At 40.3% G+C, this 13,097-nt stretch overlaps 1 protein-coding gene and 1 long non-coding RNA gene across 4 annotated transcripts; one reads left to right on the top strand and one right to left on the bottom strand.

The window, feature by feature from the left end:
• Nucleotides 1-2: 2 nt before the first annotated feature.
• On the top strand, nucleotides 3-7,258 carry ptf1a (pancreas associated transcription factor 1a). 2 transcript variants are annotated; one of them, XR_007487282.2, is made up of 2 exons: nucleotides 3-580; nucleotides 6,791-6,926. XR_007487282.2 is itself a non-coding variant. In XM_049748018.1 (2 exons), exons 1-2 carry the CDS (start codon nucleotides 6,047-6,049, stop codon nucleotides 6,991-6,993), a joined length of 810 nt encoding a protein of 269 aa, XP_049603975.1. In that variant the 3' UTR covers nucleotides 6,994-7,258. The 2 variants fall into 2 exon arrangements, 1 of the variants encoding a protein (XP_049603975.1); XM_049748018.1 differs by lacking the exon at nucleotides 3-580 and adding an exon at nucleotides 6,047-6,653 and having other exon boundaries at nucleotides 6,791-7,258.
• Nucleotides 5,496-12,825, bottom strand: LOC125985310 (uncharacterized). 2 transcript variants are annotated; one of them, XR_007487284.1, is made up of 3 exons: nucleotides 12,691-12,825; nucleotides 6,490-6,620; nucleotides 5,496-6,355 (listed from the first exon to the last, which is right to left on the bottom strand). It is a non-coding gene; the product is annotated as an uncharacterized lncRNA (long non-coding RNA). The 2 variants fall into 2 exon arrangements; XR_007487283.1 differs by having other exon boundaries at nucleotides 5,496-6,358.
• Nucleotides 12,826-13,097: the final 272 nt, after the last annotated feature.

The raw sequence follows: 13,097 nt of genomic DNA on the forward strand, positions 1-13,097 counted from the left end.
TCGTCAAACCATACACTCAAAAATCTTACAAATTAAATTTACTCTGATTCCTGCCCATATAATTTCAACGTATTTGATGCACAATTTGTCTTCGTGGGCCACATAAAATGATGTGGCGGGCCGTATCTGGGCCCCGGGCCTTGAGTTTGACACCTGTGACATAGTCTATATGTCACCTGTGCTCAGATTCCCTATCCCTTGTGTTAGCCAATCAGCTCTCTCCAACCATTTGCGTCCTGTTCAGGTGTTCCTTGTTGTTGCATCAGTTTGTTTGTATTTAGTTCTTCTCTCCCCTCAGTGCTGGTTGGACCATTTTGATTCTGCTCTGGGCTTTGGTTCTGCATGACACATTGCTTTAGGGAATATGACCATGCACATTATGCTCATCGGACATTACAAGAAGCAATTTTGCATTGTTTGCATCATTCAGTTTAGTCTTTTTTAGTTTTAAGTCATTTTCTTCAGTCTTTCCCAACATCACAAGGACCTGTTTCAATGACCTCATGCTGACATCAAGATGGTTTTGACGATGGAACTGTGCAGGATCCTGAAAGAATTCCTCCTACCACAAAATGTTTAGGTAAGTTGTGTTATACAAAAATTGATTGTTTTATAGCTGGGTAACTGTAGTTTCACAAATCTGAATATTTTAAGTATGCGTTAAGAAAATTAACCTATTTACCTCATTGCTTTATTTTTAAAACTAGTTTTGGAATAGTTGGATGCTGTGTTATCGAAAATATTAATGAGCCCTATAGAAACAGTTGAGCATCTGCTGGGGGTACATACCAGCAGTTCAAATTTTTCACCACAAGAGGGCATTAATTTACCAACAGATAAAAGTTCAAGCGTACAGCAGGAAATTACCACTAGTCAGCTGAAGGTTGTCTGTTTCTAGTCTCGTTTTTGTTGTTTTTCCTTTTTTATGATTGTTATATAATTGATGACTGCATTTTGATTTCATGTATTACACGCACAAATCCGATATGGATTTGTAGAAATATAAATCAAATGTTTTTCATTGGTCAGTAGCCTTAACCTCTCAACAAATACTTAAAGCATGCCCTGGCTTTCCTTATTTAAAAAAAAAAAAAACATCACAAGAAATATGCAAGTGACTGAATAACTGCTACACAAAGCATCAACTAGAATAGTTAATATTGCTAATATAATGATTTGCCATTTTTTTAAACCCACTTTCAACGTATAACAAAAAGATATTGCACAGATATCAAATTTAGGCACTTCATTTTATGTTGCCCTTGAAAGCAAATCTTGTGCATTAACTTCCACAATTCTTGCTAACATCTACCAAAATTTCCGTCATATATGTAATAAATAAATCTTTAGAGTGCAACATTTTTTGTTACTGATACCTGCCTTCTTTCAGTAATTAGAATTTTAAAATAAGTTAGATTCTTCTTTGACTGAATTTAGTTATTTCATCAGACAGCAGTTTGTCTATGAGGACACTCTCTTGTTAATCTTCTCCAATCCTCCCTGCAGCCATCAACAGCCCCAAGGCAGAGTTCGACTCTCTCCAGTCTCCTCATATATTAGCCTAACTCTTAGACAAGATCCATCAGATTAACGCCCAAATCAATTAGAGCCAGCAACAGATGAGTCAATTACCGCCACCACTGCCACCCCTAAAACCCACCCATATATTCACGTACACAGTAAAGGCAAGAAGGACCCCCCCCCCCCCCCCCCACCTCATAGGTCATTGTTGGATTATCATAGAGGTCAATGCTGTGGTGTTTATGCCTTTCATGCTGGAGTGTAAAGGAGGGGAAGACAGATACTTTGGTCTCTTCATGACTGACAATTTGTTTAAAAAGTAAACACATTTTCACAAAATTGACACTGATCACTAATGAGGTAGTTGTAAATATTTAACTGACAAACGGGAAGGTTTCTCTGTTTTGTCATTAAGATCGTAGTTTTTTGTCATCCATCTTTTTGCAAAGGGATTGATAAAAAAAATTAGAAAATCATACACAATAATGCCAAAACAATTGAAATGAAGACATGATTTACACTATATAGAGAAACACATGCTAATAAAATAACACGCCACCCCCAAAAAGAACAATAATTATATATATATATATATAATGATGTCAAGATTGTTGGATCTACAGTATAACACTGCAATTGTAAATATCAACTTTGTTTTCAATGTACAAACATGACAACATACGCTGTATCTTTATTTTTGCTGCCTTTTTGTAAAGTAAAACTTGATCACAGCTGGTCTACACTAACTAAAAGTAAAACAAAACAATGCAGAAAAACTGCAAAGTCATTTGGAACAACCAATCCCATGTCAATAACCAATTACGATATATTTCATTAGATACTTTAAGGTAACAAACAGGTAAAAGGTGCATTACTCTTTTCCGTTTTAACGTGTGTTAATTAATATGATACAATTAGAACTGTCTAATACGCCGAATTATATTGGCATCGCCCGCCTGCTAACAAGCTCATGGACCAGCAAGCCCAAATACCAAGTTCTATTAAATGTTTATTAAAAGATCAATATTGGTAGAGGTCTGTGCTCTACTCAAAATAGTTATTGATACATATTCTCTATAAATGTTTTAAATGTAAACACTTTTAGCTGGATATTAGTCTGTATAATTAATTGTTAGCTTTCCAACATCTGTGCGTCTGTCTGTATATCTATCCATAACCAAGCACCAAGTGTCACATTTCCCAGGCCTCCCTGGTGTGGTAGCACAGTTTTACTCCAGCCCAGACTAACTGTGACCTGCTTTAAACAGCGTGTGTGCGTGGGTGCGTGCACGTGACTGCGTGCACGAATGAGGAGGAGAGAGAAAGAGAGAAGGGGGGGAACATAAAGCAAGACCGAAACTGGATTTATTATTATTATTTTTATTTTTATTATTTATTATTTTATTTTATTATTTTATTATTATTATTATTATATATTTTTCTCTCTTATTCTGCAGATGGCAACAAAATAATTCCTCTAACTGGAGAAAGGACACCTTTGGTTATTTAAAAAAAAAACACTGCAGGATTAACCTGTAGCCATGGCAGTCAAAACAAAGCAAAAGTTAAAGGTTTAAGATACATCTAATCAACTTGTTTAGCTATATCTGTCGTTGAAATCTCCTCAATTTGTTATATAGTCACCCAGATGGATAATCCCATGTAACCCCGGATTATAGAAGGATTATTGTTGAATCACTCTGTGGGATTATCGCCATGCAGATCTAATTCCACACGTTTGTCTGCTGTAGTTCACTTTCTGGATTTCCTTTTCTATCCTTCTCCTTCTGGACTCGCGGGATGCACATAAACATGCAACTTTATTTTACTTTTTATAAATATAAAACAGTGTATAATAACGTCTGTGCGAAATGTATTTAGGAAAAATTACATGCAGTTGACGTTTGAGTTCACGTCAATGCATTTCCCACCCTTGAAAAATATACTATCAACAGGTATAAGAACACATTGTTTTGAAAAATAGGAAAATTATCAAGTCATATAATTTATAACCTATATGCAAATCCGATCAACAGGTTAGCAATAATCACATTTTCTTGAAAACAAGAAAACATTCTAAAAACAAAAAGTAATACTGGAGGAGGTAACTATATCCATACATAATGTCTATCTTTAAATTGCTTTTTTATGAATAGCCCACTTGCATTTTCAAAATAATTATCTTAATGTTTTTTAAACAAAATTAAATTTGCACAGGCCAAAAACGTTTCATATTATACTACACTATTAGTGTGTAATAATAGACAGTGTGTTCGTGTTATTGTTATTCAATTCTAAACACGCGCAAAATCTCGTTAGTGGACTAATTTTAACTCTTCAGTGTATGTGTGTGTGATCGTGCGCGCCGTAACCCCAAAATGCTCACCCGCAGCGACGTGGCCGGTTTTAAATGCAGCGTCCTGCTTGGTGCATGCTGCAGAGCGAGGGGCTGCATGGGAACCGAAACACTTGTTCTGTTTATGCGGGTCTGCTCCATCAGAATGGCAGCACGCTCATCAATGAGGTGCGTGGAGCGCTCGGTCACGCCGCGTTAAAAACTTGCACGGTTCAAATTACCGCGAGCAAAGGGAAGGGCGCTGTATACACACGCACAGCCATATAAATGGCCCAACGTGAGACTACTGCAAACAAGTGCTTTAACTTGTCACCATGAGATCAAATCCGGTCGGTGCTCATTGAGTATAGAATAATTGAGCCTCATGCATATGCTATTATGGATAGGGATTATTATGCCTTAACAGTTTACACCTCACGCTTAAAATAAAACTATAAAAAAATTGCCGCTGTCAGCTTCAATTGAAAATGTTGGAAAAGTCCATTAAAGCCATCTTGAACTTAATTGTACAATGTGGCTTAGTTGCTTATTATTATTATTATTATTATTATTATTATTATTATTATTATTTATTAAATTCAAGCCAGTGACTTGTCAGATGTGCTGTCAAAATCATGAAAGCTGTTGTCATGCATTTTGCATCCAAAATTACTTCAGAACAAAGCCCGATTATTCAACCCCTTATATTGATAAAAAACAAAATAACATTTTACAATTTGTTCTGTAGTTGTTTTGTGCAATTGTTGAAATATGTTGATACGCCAAATATTGATATCCTTACATAAATGTTGTATCAAAACTATCAAATGCGCCATGAAGTATGCACACATATTTTAAATTTTACTAATGTGAGGCAGAATTTACAAGATGAATGTGAATTTGTCAGTGATCGCTTCATGACAAATGGGCCGGCGTGGTTGTGTTCAGCACCTGTTTGGTGCCTGCCAGGTTGCGTGTTCATTGTGTGTCCGTCTGTTTGTGTGGCATGAGCTACAGCTTCATCATGAAGACAGAAGCACAAGTCTCATCTATGACGCGACATGTTGCATTTGGCGATAGCGCGCAAGTGGCCTTCTTCCCACGGCCGCTGTTTGGGTTGCGGCTTTCAGGCGCACCACCAATAGCACGCGTGGGGCGCGCGCGCGCACACACATACACCCTACTTCAAAGGTCTATTTTCTCCCCAGAACAAAGTGACTCCTTTCATTGAATAGCCTGAATAGATGAGTACTTAGAGAGCCAGACCGGTGGGCAGTGTCCTCTCGGTATACCGGGGAGCATTAATTTGTTGCGCGAAGTGTCAGGGAGGCGCGCGCCCCGGGGCCACCACTGTGCTTTTATTTGTCAACCAGTTCTCCCAATCAAAACCTCACTGGCCGGCACAAGTGGCGCATCGACCACTCTGCTAGTGCGTGTATTTATGACTGCAGTGCTTCCCACTTACTGCTAAATAAATGAGTGAGCTGAGGGCTCTTGAAATCACGGGTGGATGTGCTCAGCAGGCAGGGGCCGAAGACCTTTTACTTTATACAGCAACACGTGCACGTGTTCGCGCTTTCTTTAATTCTATACGTTGATTGATTTGCGGTTTAAATCAATGTAGGTCTGCAGAAAGCGAAACAATGCCATCCACTTTATTTTCATGTGTCCTATCTATTTGTCTATTTTGTCTATCACATCTATCCATCTATATATGTCAGTTTGTCGGTTTGTCTATCTTGATCAATCCATCTATATCTGTCAGTTTGTCGGTCCGTCTATTCATCCATCCATATCCATGTATCAACAAAATACAAATTTGCTCTTTCACGATTGAACTAAAAGAGAAAATTTGAATTGTGTATTAATGTAATTCAAATTCTGTGCACGAGGCCACTTGACAGCAATTTTGTTGGCTGACTGGAGCATGTTGAGCCACAGTAGGGGGGGAGTGGGCGTGGTCTTGCAGTGGATTATCACGAGGTGCGATTCGCGGACAGAACTCTGATTGGTTGGCGCTTTGAGCGAGCGGCACGCGACTGCGGATGTCGCTATAAAGGCACCTCGCGTGCGCGCCTGATCTCCATCGAAAAGTTAAGTGGTGACGTGAGAGGCGACCACGGAGCACCGAGTCAATAAAAGACAGAACAAAGTGCCATTGTTTCGGCAGCAAGTGGACAAACAGCAAAGATGGACGGCGTGTTGGACCCCTTCTCAGCACTTGACTCTTTCTCCTCCCCGCCGTATTTCAACGATGATGACTTTTTCACCGATCATTCCTCGAGGGACGGAAACTTGGATAATGACTTCTTGGACGATGACGTCGATTTTTTCACCAGTCATTTTCAAGACTATTACAGCAAGGAGGGCGGCAATAGAATCGGCCACGGTCCTGATGGCGAGTACGACATGGGCAACCTTTCTTTCTCCTCTTCCTCGTCCACACTCTCCTTCAGCTGCGCAGACAGTATCCCGGAACTGTCCCCTCACGGTGGGCCCCTGCTGAAAAGGCGGCGGAGGATGAGGTCAGACATGGAGATGCAGCAGCTCAGGCAGGCGGCCAACATTCGGGAGAGGCGGAGAATGCAGTCAATTAATGACGCATTCGAGGGGCTGCGCTCACACATCCCCACCTTGCCTTACGAGAAGAGACTTTCGAAAGTGGACACACTGCGTTTGGCCATCGGTTACATCAACTTCTTAGCTGAGCTGGTGCAGTCAGACCTGCCCATCCGGAGCTCTGGAAGCGACGCGCATGTGCAACCTAAGAAAATCATTATTTGCCACAGAGGAACAAGTAAGTAGAAGTTTTCCTGTTAAACAAGCGCCAATATAATAAACATATTTCAGTATGCTTATATATTTAAGATTCCTCTTGAAATGAACGCACCTAGCTGATTATGGTTAACACTGTCTTAATTTTTTTCCTCCTAGGGTCTCCCTCCCCGAGTGACCCCGACTTTGGTCTACCCCCTCTGGCTGGTCATTCTTTATCCTGGACAGATGAGAAGCAACTTCGGGACCAGAATATTATCCGCACAGCCAAGGTGTGGACCCCGGAAGACCCCCGAAAACTGCACAACAAATCGGTCCTCACGGATATAGAGAACGAACCTCCTTTCAGCTTGGTGGCCTAATATGACAAAACAAAATATTTTGCGAGGAGACCATGAAGTGGATAATTTATGTGATTCTGATGATGAATTGTAAAAACTATAACGTACATTGTACATACATTTTTGTATTTTATTTTAATTCAAGCTACTGGCAATCATGTATTTAATATTTGTACTAATATATGTTGTAATTTAATTGCAAAAAAATGGGATATTTATTTTTTATACTGATGGCAAATTATTTTTCTACCCAATTTAAAAATAAATAAAAACAATGACCAAGCCACGCGTCTTGTTTTTGTTGATTGACCAGCAAATACAACGGTGCATCATGCAGCAGAACTATACCTACTGTGCAAACAAAATAAATTCAGAACCAAATTATTTGTCTGAAAGCTTTAGAATGTCAAAAAGATCATAGACGGGGTCCACCCATAATAAAAACAACCATGTATTCCAAAGCGGAGGTGAGAGCTGCAAAGAGACAAATGAAATCCTCAAATTATCGCTTCATTGCATACCAGACCTAATAATATCAGTATTAATTGAACTAAAAGTCGGGAGTATTGCCCAGTATTTTGATTTATGAGGTGCGAATGGGGAGCACGGACGGTATACCCGCAAAATCTGTGCACTTGGGCGCGCAACAGCAGGGTGGGAAGCTGTTCACTGCTGCCAGGTGCTGACCGGACAGCTTTAGAGGCATCAAAATTTAAGTCTCAAACGCCACATCACATGATATGAAACTTGTTGGTTGATTTACTTTATGCAAGGCAAATGAAAACGCGCCTGTTTGATGACCTATTGGAATGTTAAGTAAGCATCAGGTTGCTCATCGCTTTCTTTTTAGTGACATTAGACATGTAGTATGCATTTAACAGTGCCAATATTTTACCAATTTTGCATAGTATTTGTATCCATGCAGTATTATGGGTGTAATATATTTTGAGTTTTATGCGGATTGCGCCCTTGATATGAGATTTTCAGTGAGTTTAACAGCGGGAGCATGTAATCCGATTACAGACATTAGTAAATCAGATGTTAGCGAGTCAATGCTGGGCAACTTCATTTATTTGGCAGGGGGGCCTGCGAGGCACTCGTGCGGTGTTCAAAACAGTCGTTGCTTTGTATTTCCTCGCAATTTTGCAGAGCGCCTCTAACATCTTTTGATCGACTCGCAGCCAAGCGGAACGAGCTCAGAAATACTTTCGGCTATCTTGTCGTTTCGGCTGTGGGTTTGGCAAAGCGTTAAAGGACCATTTAACCGCGTCTGACAGGTTTTATTTCCTTTATGGACAGGGGCATGCCAGGCAGCCATTTCTTTGAGAAAGGCCCGCCGCTGCATTTAGTTTTGCAGGCTTATTCAGCGAGAGGAGAAAGCTTTCGTAAGCTGCTCAGAGAATCAACTGTTGAAACAAATCTCATGGCCTGGGGGCGAGTAATGTATTGGTGGGGCGCACAGACGATTGACTGTTTAATTTCAGCATAAAAAAAAAAAAAAATGGTGAAAAATCAAATTTAAAAAAAAAGTAGCTTCATCGGAAATATATAGAAAGCTATATAACATGTAGCCTGTTATAGGGAAACGCGTATTTATTTATTTATTTATTTATTTATTTATTTATTTATTTATTTATTTATTTATTTATTTATTTATTTAAAGAGATGTTCACATTTTCATTCAATTCAAGTGAAACAATTTTAGGTTGTCATCCATTAATTTTCTGAACCAAGTATCCCAATATTTATCATTTGATAGTATTTTTTTTTCATTTAATTTTTTTATAGTATTCAGCTCTCTTCAAACGACTCAAATCACAGTGTACCAATTTGCATATACAGCGATAAAAAATTTTTTTTAAACTTTGAACGACAATATGTAATTCTTAACTTTTATTTTTCCCTTGACTATCTTTGAGCTAAGCACGCTCCAGCAGATACAAATTCCACCGCTAAATAAATTGCAAGTGGCTGTTAGGTGTAAACTACATTTAAACCCATTGGAGGAGTGAAGCTTTTCTCAAATATGTTTAACGGATGGAAATTATAACAGCTTTGGGCTCGAATGCTATTTAATCCTCTTAAAAGTTGCAGGCTGCAGGGAGATAGGAGGAGTTACAAAATGCTGCTGCAGATTGAGTATAAGGCATTCTGTTTTTGTTTCCAGCCCCGTGTCAAGGCGTCATCTTAAATCTTTATGGCCAAAAGCTTTGTAGTGGGCTGCAGCCGACCAAAAGACAAGGGAGAGAGTAAGGGAGGGGGAGGTGAGACGCGAGGGGAGGTTGAGAGCATCATCTTCGCTTGCTGCGTGCTCTTTTCTTCTCGACTTGACCTTTCAATTTCAATTACATCTTTATGAGCGCTAACCCCACTGAAGCGGATCTCTGCCGTGTTCTTGGAGGATGCACCTGGTAGTTGAAACTTTTTTTTCCATGTCTTTGCGCCCGAGTCCGCGGAGAGCAGCTGCCTAAAAACAAGCAAAGCGTCTTCGAGACGGGTTGGCACCGTTTTCCACGTCTTTAATGTTCCATTAGCCTTTGTGCAGGACACAATATGGCAACTGTAAAGCTTGACGTTTTGCAAGAATAAAACATGGTTTCAATGACGTGACACCAGGCTGAAAGCGCATGCAGCGCAGAAGAGCCAGACTAAACACGCCTTTGCGTTTGTTTTGTGCGTCCCAGCCAATTAACAGCAAGGTCTTTTCGCCGCTCCTCGATAAGACAATTAAATTTATGTGTCTCAAGGAGAGAAAGGAGGAGGATTTGCTGCATTCTCTCCTTCTCCAAACGGCGTTTTCTTGCCATCACCTGGCGCTCTCGGCACAAGAGAGCAAACTGTCTCCTTTGGTGCCCCCGCAACCATACGGCTGTCCCCATCCTGTGCCATTGTCTCCAGCCTTGATCATTCACTATACAGGGATTTAACTCTCTTTTTTTTGTCATATTTTCCATCCGCAACATTTAGCAGATGCCGCAATTGTCAAATCCAAACTGTAGAGCTACTCAAGACTGAAAGAGTTGCGAGCAAGACAGCTTTGGGCACATCTTCAGAGGAATAAAACATATTGGAGCCATAAACAGTCTTCAACCTACTCTATTTCAGCCTTTGTGTTGTTTGTGAATAATTAATGTTAATAGGGACAGTTTTGTATACTTTGAATGCGGGAGCACAGGTGCGCAGTGACAGGATGAATGACCGGCTCTGATTTTTGCCAAAGCTCGAGGGCTCTTGTCCAGGGTCTTCAAGCTGATAGAAAATATTGTCACCTCTTTGATTCGAGGCATTACTTTCACCAAGAACAAAGCCGGGTGATGAAAAGCTTATGCGGGAGTGAAATAGGCGACGACGGTGGCCGCTCCAGCCTTCCAAAAGAAAGAGAAAGGGAGTGAGTCAATGGCAAATAGGTGCGCAAGTGCTTCATCTAACGCAAATAAAGGAACCTTTCCAACTTTTAAAGGGCTACGTTTTGCCCTCATAATAGCCCGACGACTGTGACCATTAAGCATATGGTGCTAAGGCACTGGTCTTTTAGTTTCTCTGAAGCCTTTGAAATACTGCGCGTGTTCTTTTTGGAATATTTTACTTCAATGGCTCCAACTTGACGCGCCAACAAGTGGCCAGGACGCACGGGAACATCACGCCCTAGCAATTACAAATGACATCGGCGGGTGTTAATTATAATAGAATAATAAATTATTTGGAGGCATGCACACATGTAAGATTGTCCACGCATTTTAATGAGAGAACATAATGGGCAAAACAGAACATCTGTGTAGGTTTGCGCACGCATAAACGACTTGGGTGGGTCCAGAGTTGAGTGTGTGTGTGTGTGAGGAGGGGGGGGTATTTTATTTTATCCTTGAAAACAGAGTGGATTCCCGATAAGTTTTGTTTTCACGCCGTTCTGTGACAAATTGTGTTGCAAGTCAAACACGCATGACGTGCGCAAGGAGTGCTTTATTTTAATCCATGAACGTGGTGCACGCATGGCAGTAGTTGTGTTGGGAGGTCTGCGTATTAAAAAGATAAATAGTTCTCGTTATCACGCGGTCGTCGTGCCTGCCTTATTGAACATAACAGCGAGCTCATTCCGGGCGAGGAGGGGACGAAAAACACAAGCATGGGGCCGGGCACTGGCTTTTGAAAGCAGCCAACCAGATCCCCTTCCAGCCCCCCTACACCGAACGGAACACGGTGGATTGACCTCCACGCAAGTGGGCGGGAGAAACGCTTTTGACTGAATTAGCCATAAAGACGTCTTGCTATGATCTTTGTTACTCCTGAAAGCCCGGTGGATATGAGAGGCATTGTGCACAGCTTTCGCGTGCCCCATCATGAAATATTACAGTCTATTCACAAAAGAAGTCCACATGAAAAGATATGGAAATGAAGTAGACTGGATTGATTTGAAAGAATAAATCAGGCAGAAAATAAAGGAATAAATATTGTAAAAAGTGGGCCATGAGCAGAAATAATGTCTTTGCGCATTGTCTTATTTTGCAGAGAATCTCGTGCGCAATTTAGTGTTAGGCATAATGTTTCTTATTAGGAATAAATAAATAAAATAAAATAAATTTCAACCAAAAAAAGTGATAAATCGCTCATATGGTAATTTCAGTTACACTGGTGCATAAGGGGACACTCATTTAGGGCTCTTTTGTCCACTACAATTCTGACTTTGGGCTCAAGAGGAACGATTTTTTTTTTTTTTAACCCTCCATCACCCCCTCGACGTCTTCTATCGTTGCCAGGATTCAAATGAGTAAAAGCAGGCATCATTTTTCACCAGCTTTCCGTTTCGCTATCGACAAAAGCAGCCAGTAAGGAACTGCTTGTACGCTGGCTTGAACTTCACTCATGTCCGGCTGCTCTCTTTTCCTCGTCTCAGCGCAGCGCAGCGGGGATGGATTTGCAAGACAAATGCAACAGTGTGTGTGCGAGGGAGTCAAGTGGCACAAAAAGGCCGTTTTAGTCTGCCGATGGGATGGAGAAAGTCAGCATTATGCGCCCGTCAAATCAATCAAAAACAAAAGCCTGCATGCTGAATATAGTATAGCCTACTCCGGTGGAATGGCAAACTGCTAAATACCGTTTGGTGGTGTGTTTTAATATGAAAGACGATAGGCAACCATTTAGAACAACATGAAAAAAAATTCGGCGTGCGTGTGCGTGCGTTTATGCTCCAAGTATCAAACTATTAATTAAACCTATCGGCAGGGGCGTAGATCTGGGGGGGTGGGATGAGAAGAACCCTCCTCCCCCAAGTTAATATATTAGCTGAGATAGAATCCAGCTCATCCATGACCCTCAAGAGGATGAAGGTTGGATGGTTGGTTATTTCCTCCACCCTGTTTGTTTTTCATATTTTTTTCGTTTATACATTCAGTCCAAACGAAAGACCACTCTCAAGCAGATGTTTACATCAGACAGATAACAAAAGACTGACGTTTACGTTTTCACCATGCATGCATGGAAAACCCTAAAGTAAAATGTCCAAGTAAAATCATTTCAAGGCACAACAAAATAGCCTTTTTTTCTGCAGTCCATCTTTCAGACAACTTCAAGCTTCCACAAGTGGCTGGTGGCCAGTAGTGACTGGGAAATAATCCAGCCACAAGGACCGTGATTAACCATGGGGCAATCAAACTCTGCAGGAAACTCTCTACAACCAGTCATGCTTTTTAGCCACTCTCCAATAAAAAACAATTAACTTACAGCAAGCCGCTTCACCATCACGTTAGGTGTTGTTCTTACAGACCAATAGAATATGTCTGTAAAAGAAGTGGCAGACACTGAGTAGGAAACCCTCCTGAGCTGCGTCAACAGGCTGTAAAATATACCAGGCGGTTTCCATGGCGACCCACGCTTGTGTAAGAGCAGCTTGAAAGACACACAAAGTCCTTTATAAAGCATATACAAAGTATTATTGCTGCTTTTTACCATTTGTACGTTCAAAGGTTCTTGAGTTTTGCTGAGACTTTCAGTTTGTACCATATATATATATATATATTAATATATATATATATATATATATATATATATATATATATATATATATATATATATATATATATATATATATATATTTTTTTTTAAATTATTTTTATTTTTATATATATATA

The sequence above is a fragment of the Syngnathus scovelli genome, chromosome 17, assembly GCF_024217435.2.
Source record: "Syngnathus scovelli strain Florida chromosome 17, RoL_Ssco_1.2, whole genome shotgun sequence".
NCBI classification, from domain to species: Eukaryota; Metazoa; Chordata; class Actinopteri; order Syngnathiformes; family Syngnathidae; genus Syngnathus; species Syngnathus scovelli.

Coding starts and splice junctions, on each gene's coding strand:
- ptf1a (XM_049748018.1), top strand. CDS start 6,047: ATGGACGGCGTGTTGGACCCCTTCTCAGCACTTGACTCTTTCTCCTCC. Junction 6,654..6,790: donor TATTTGCCACAGAGGAACAA/GTAAGTAGAAGT, acceptor TTTTCCTCCTAG/GGTCTCCCTCCCCGAGTGAC.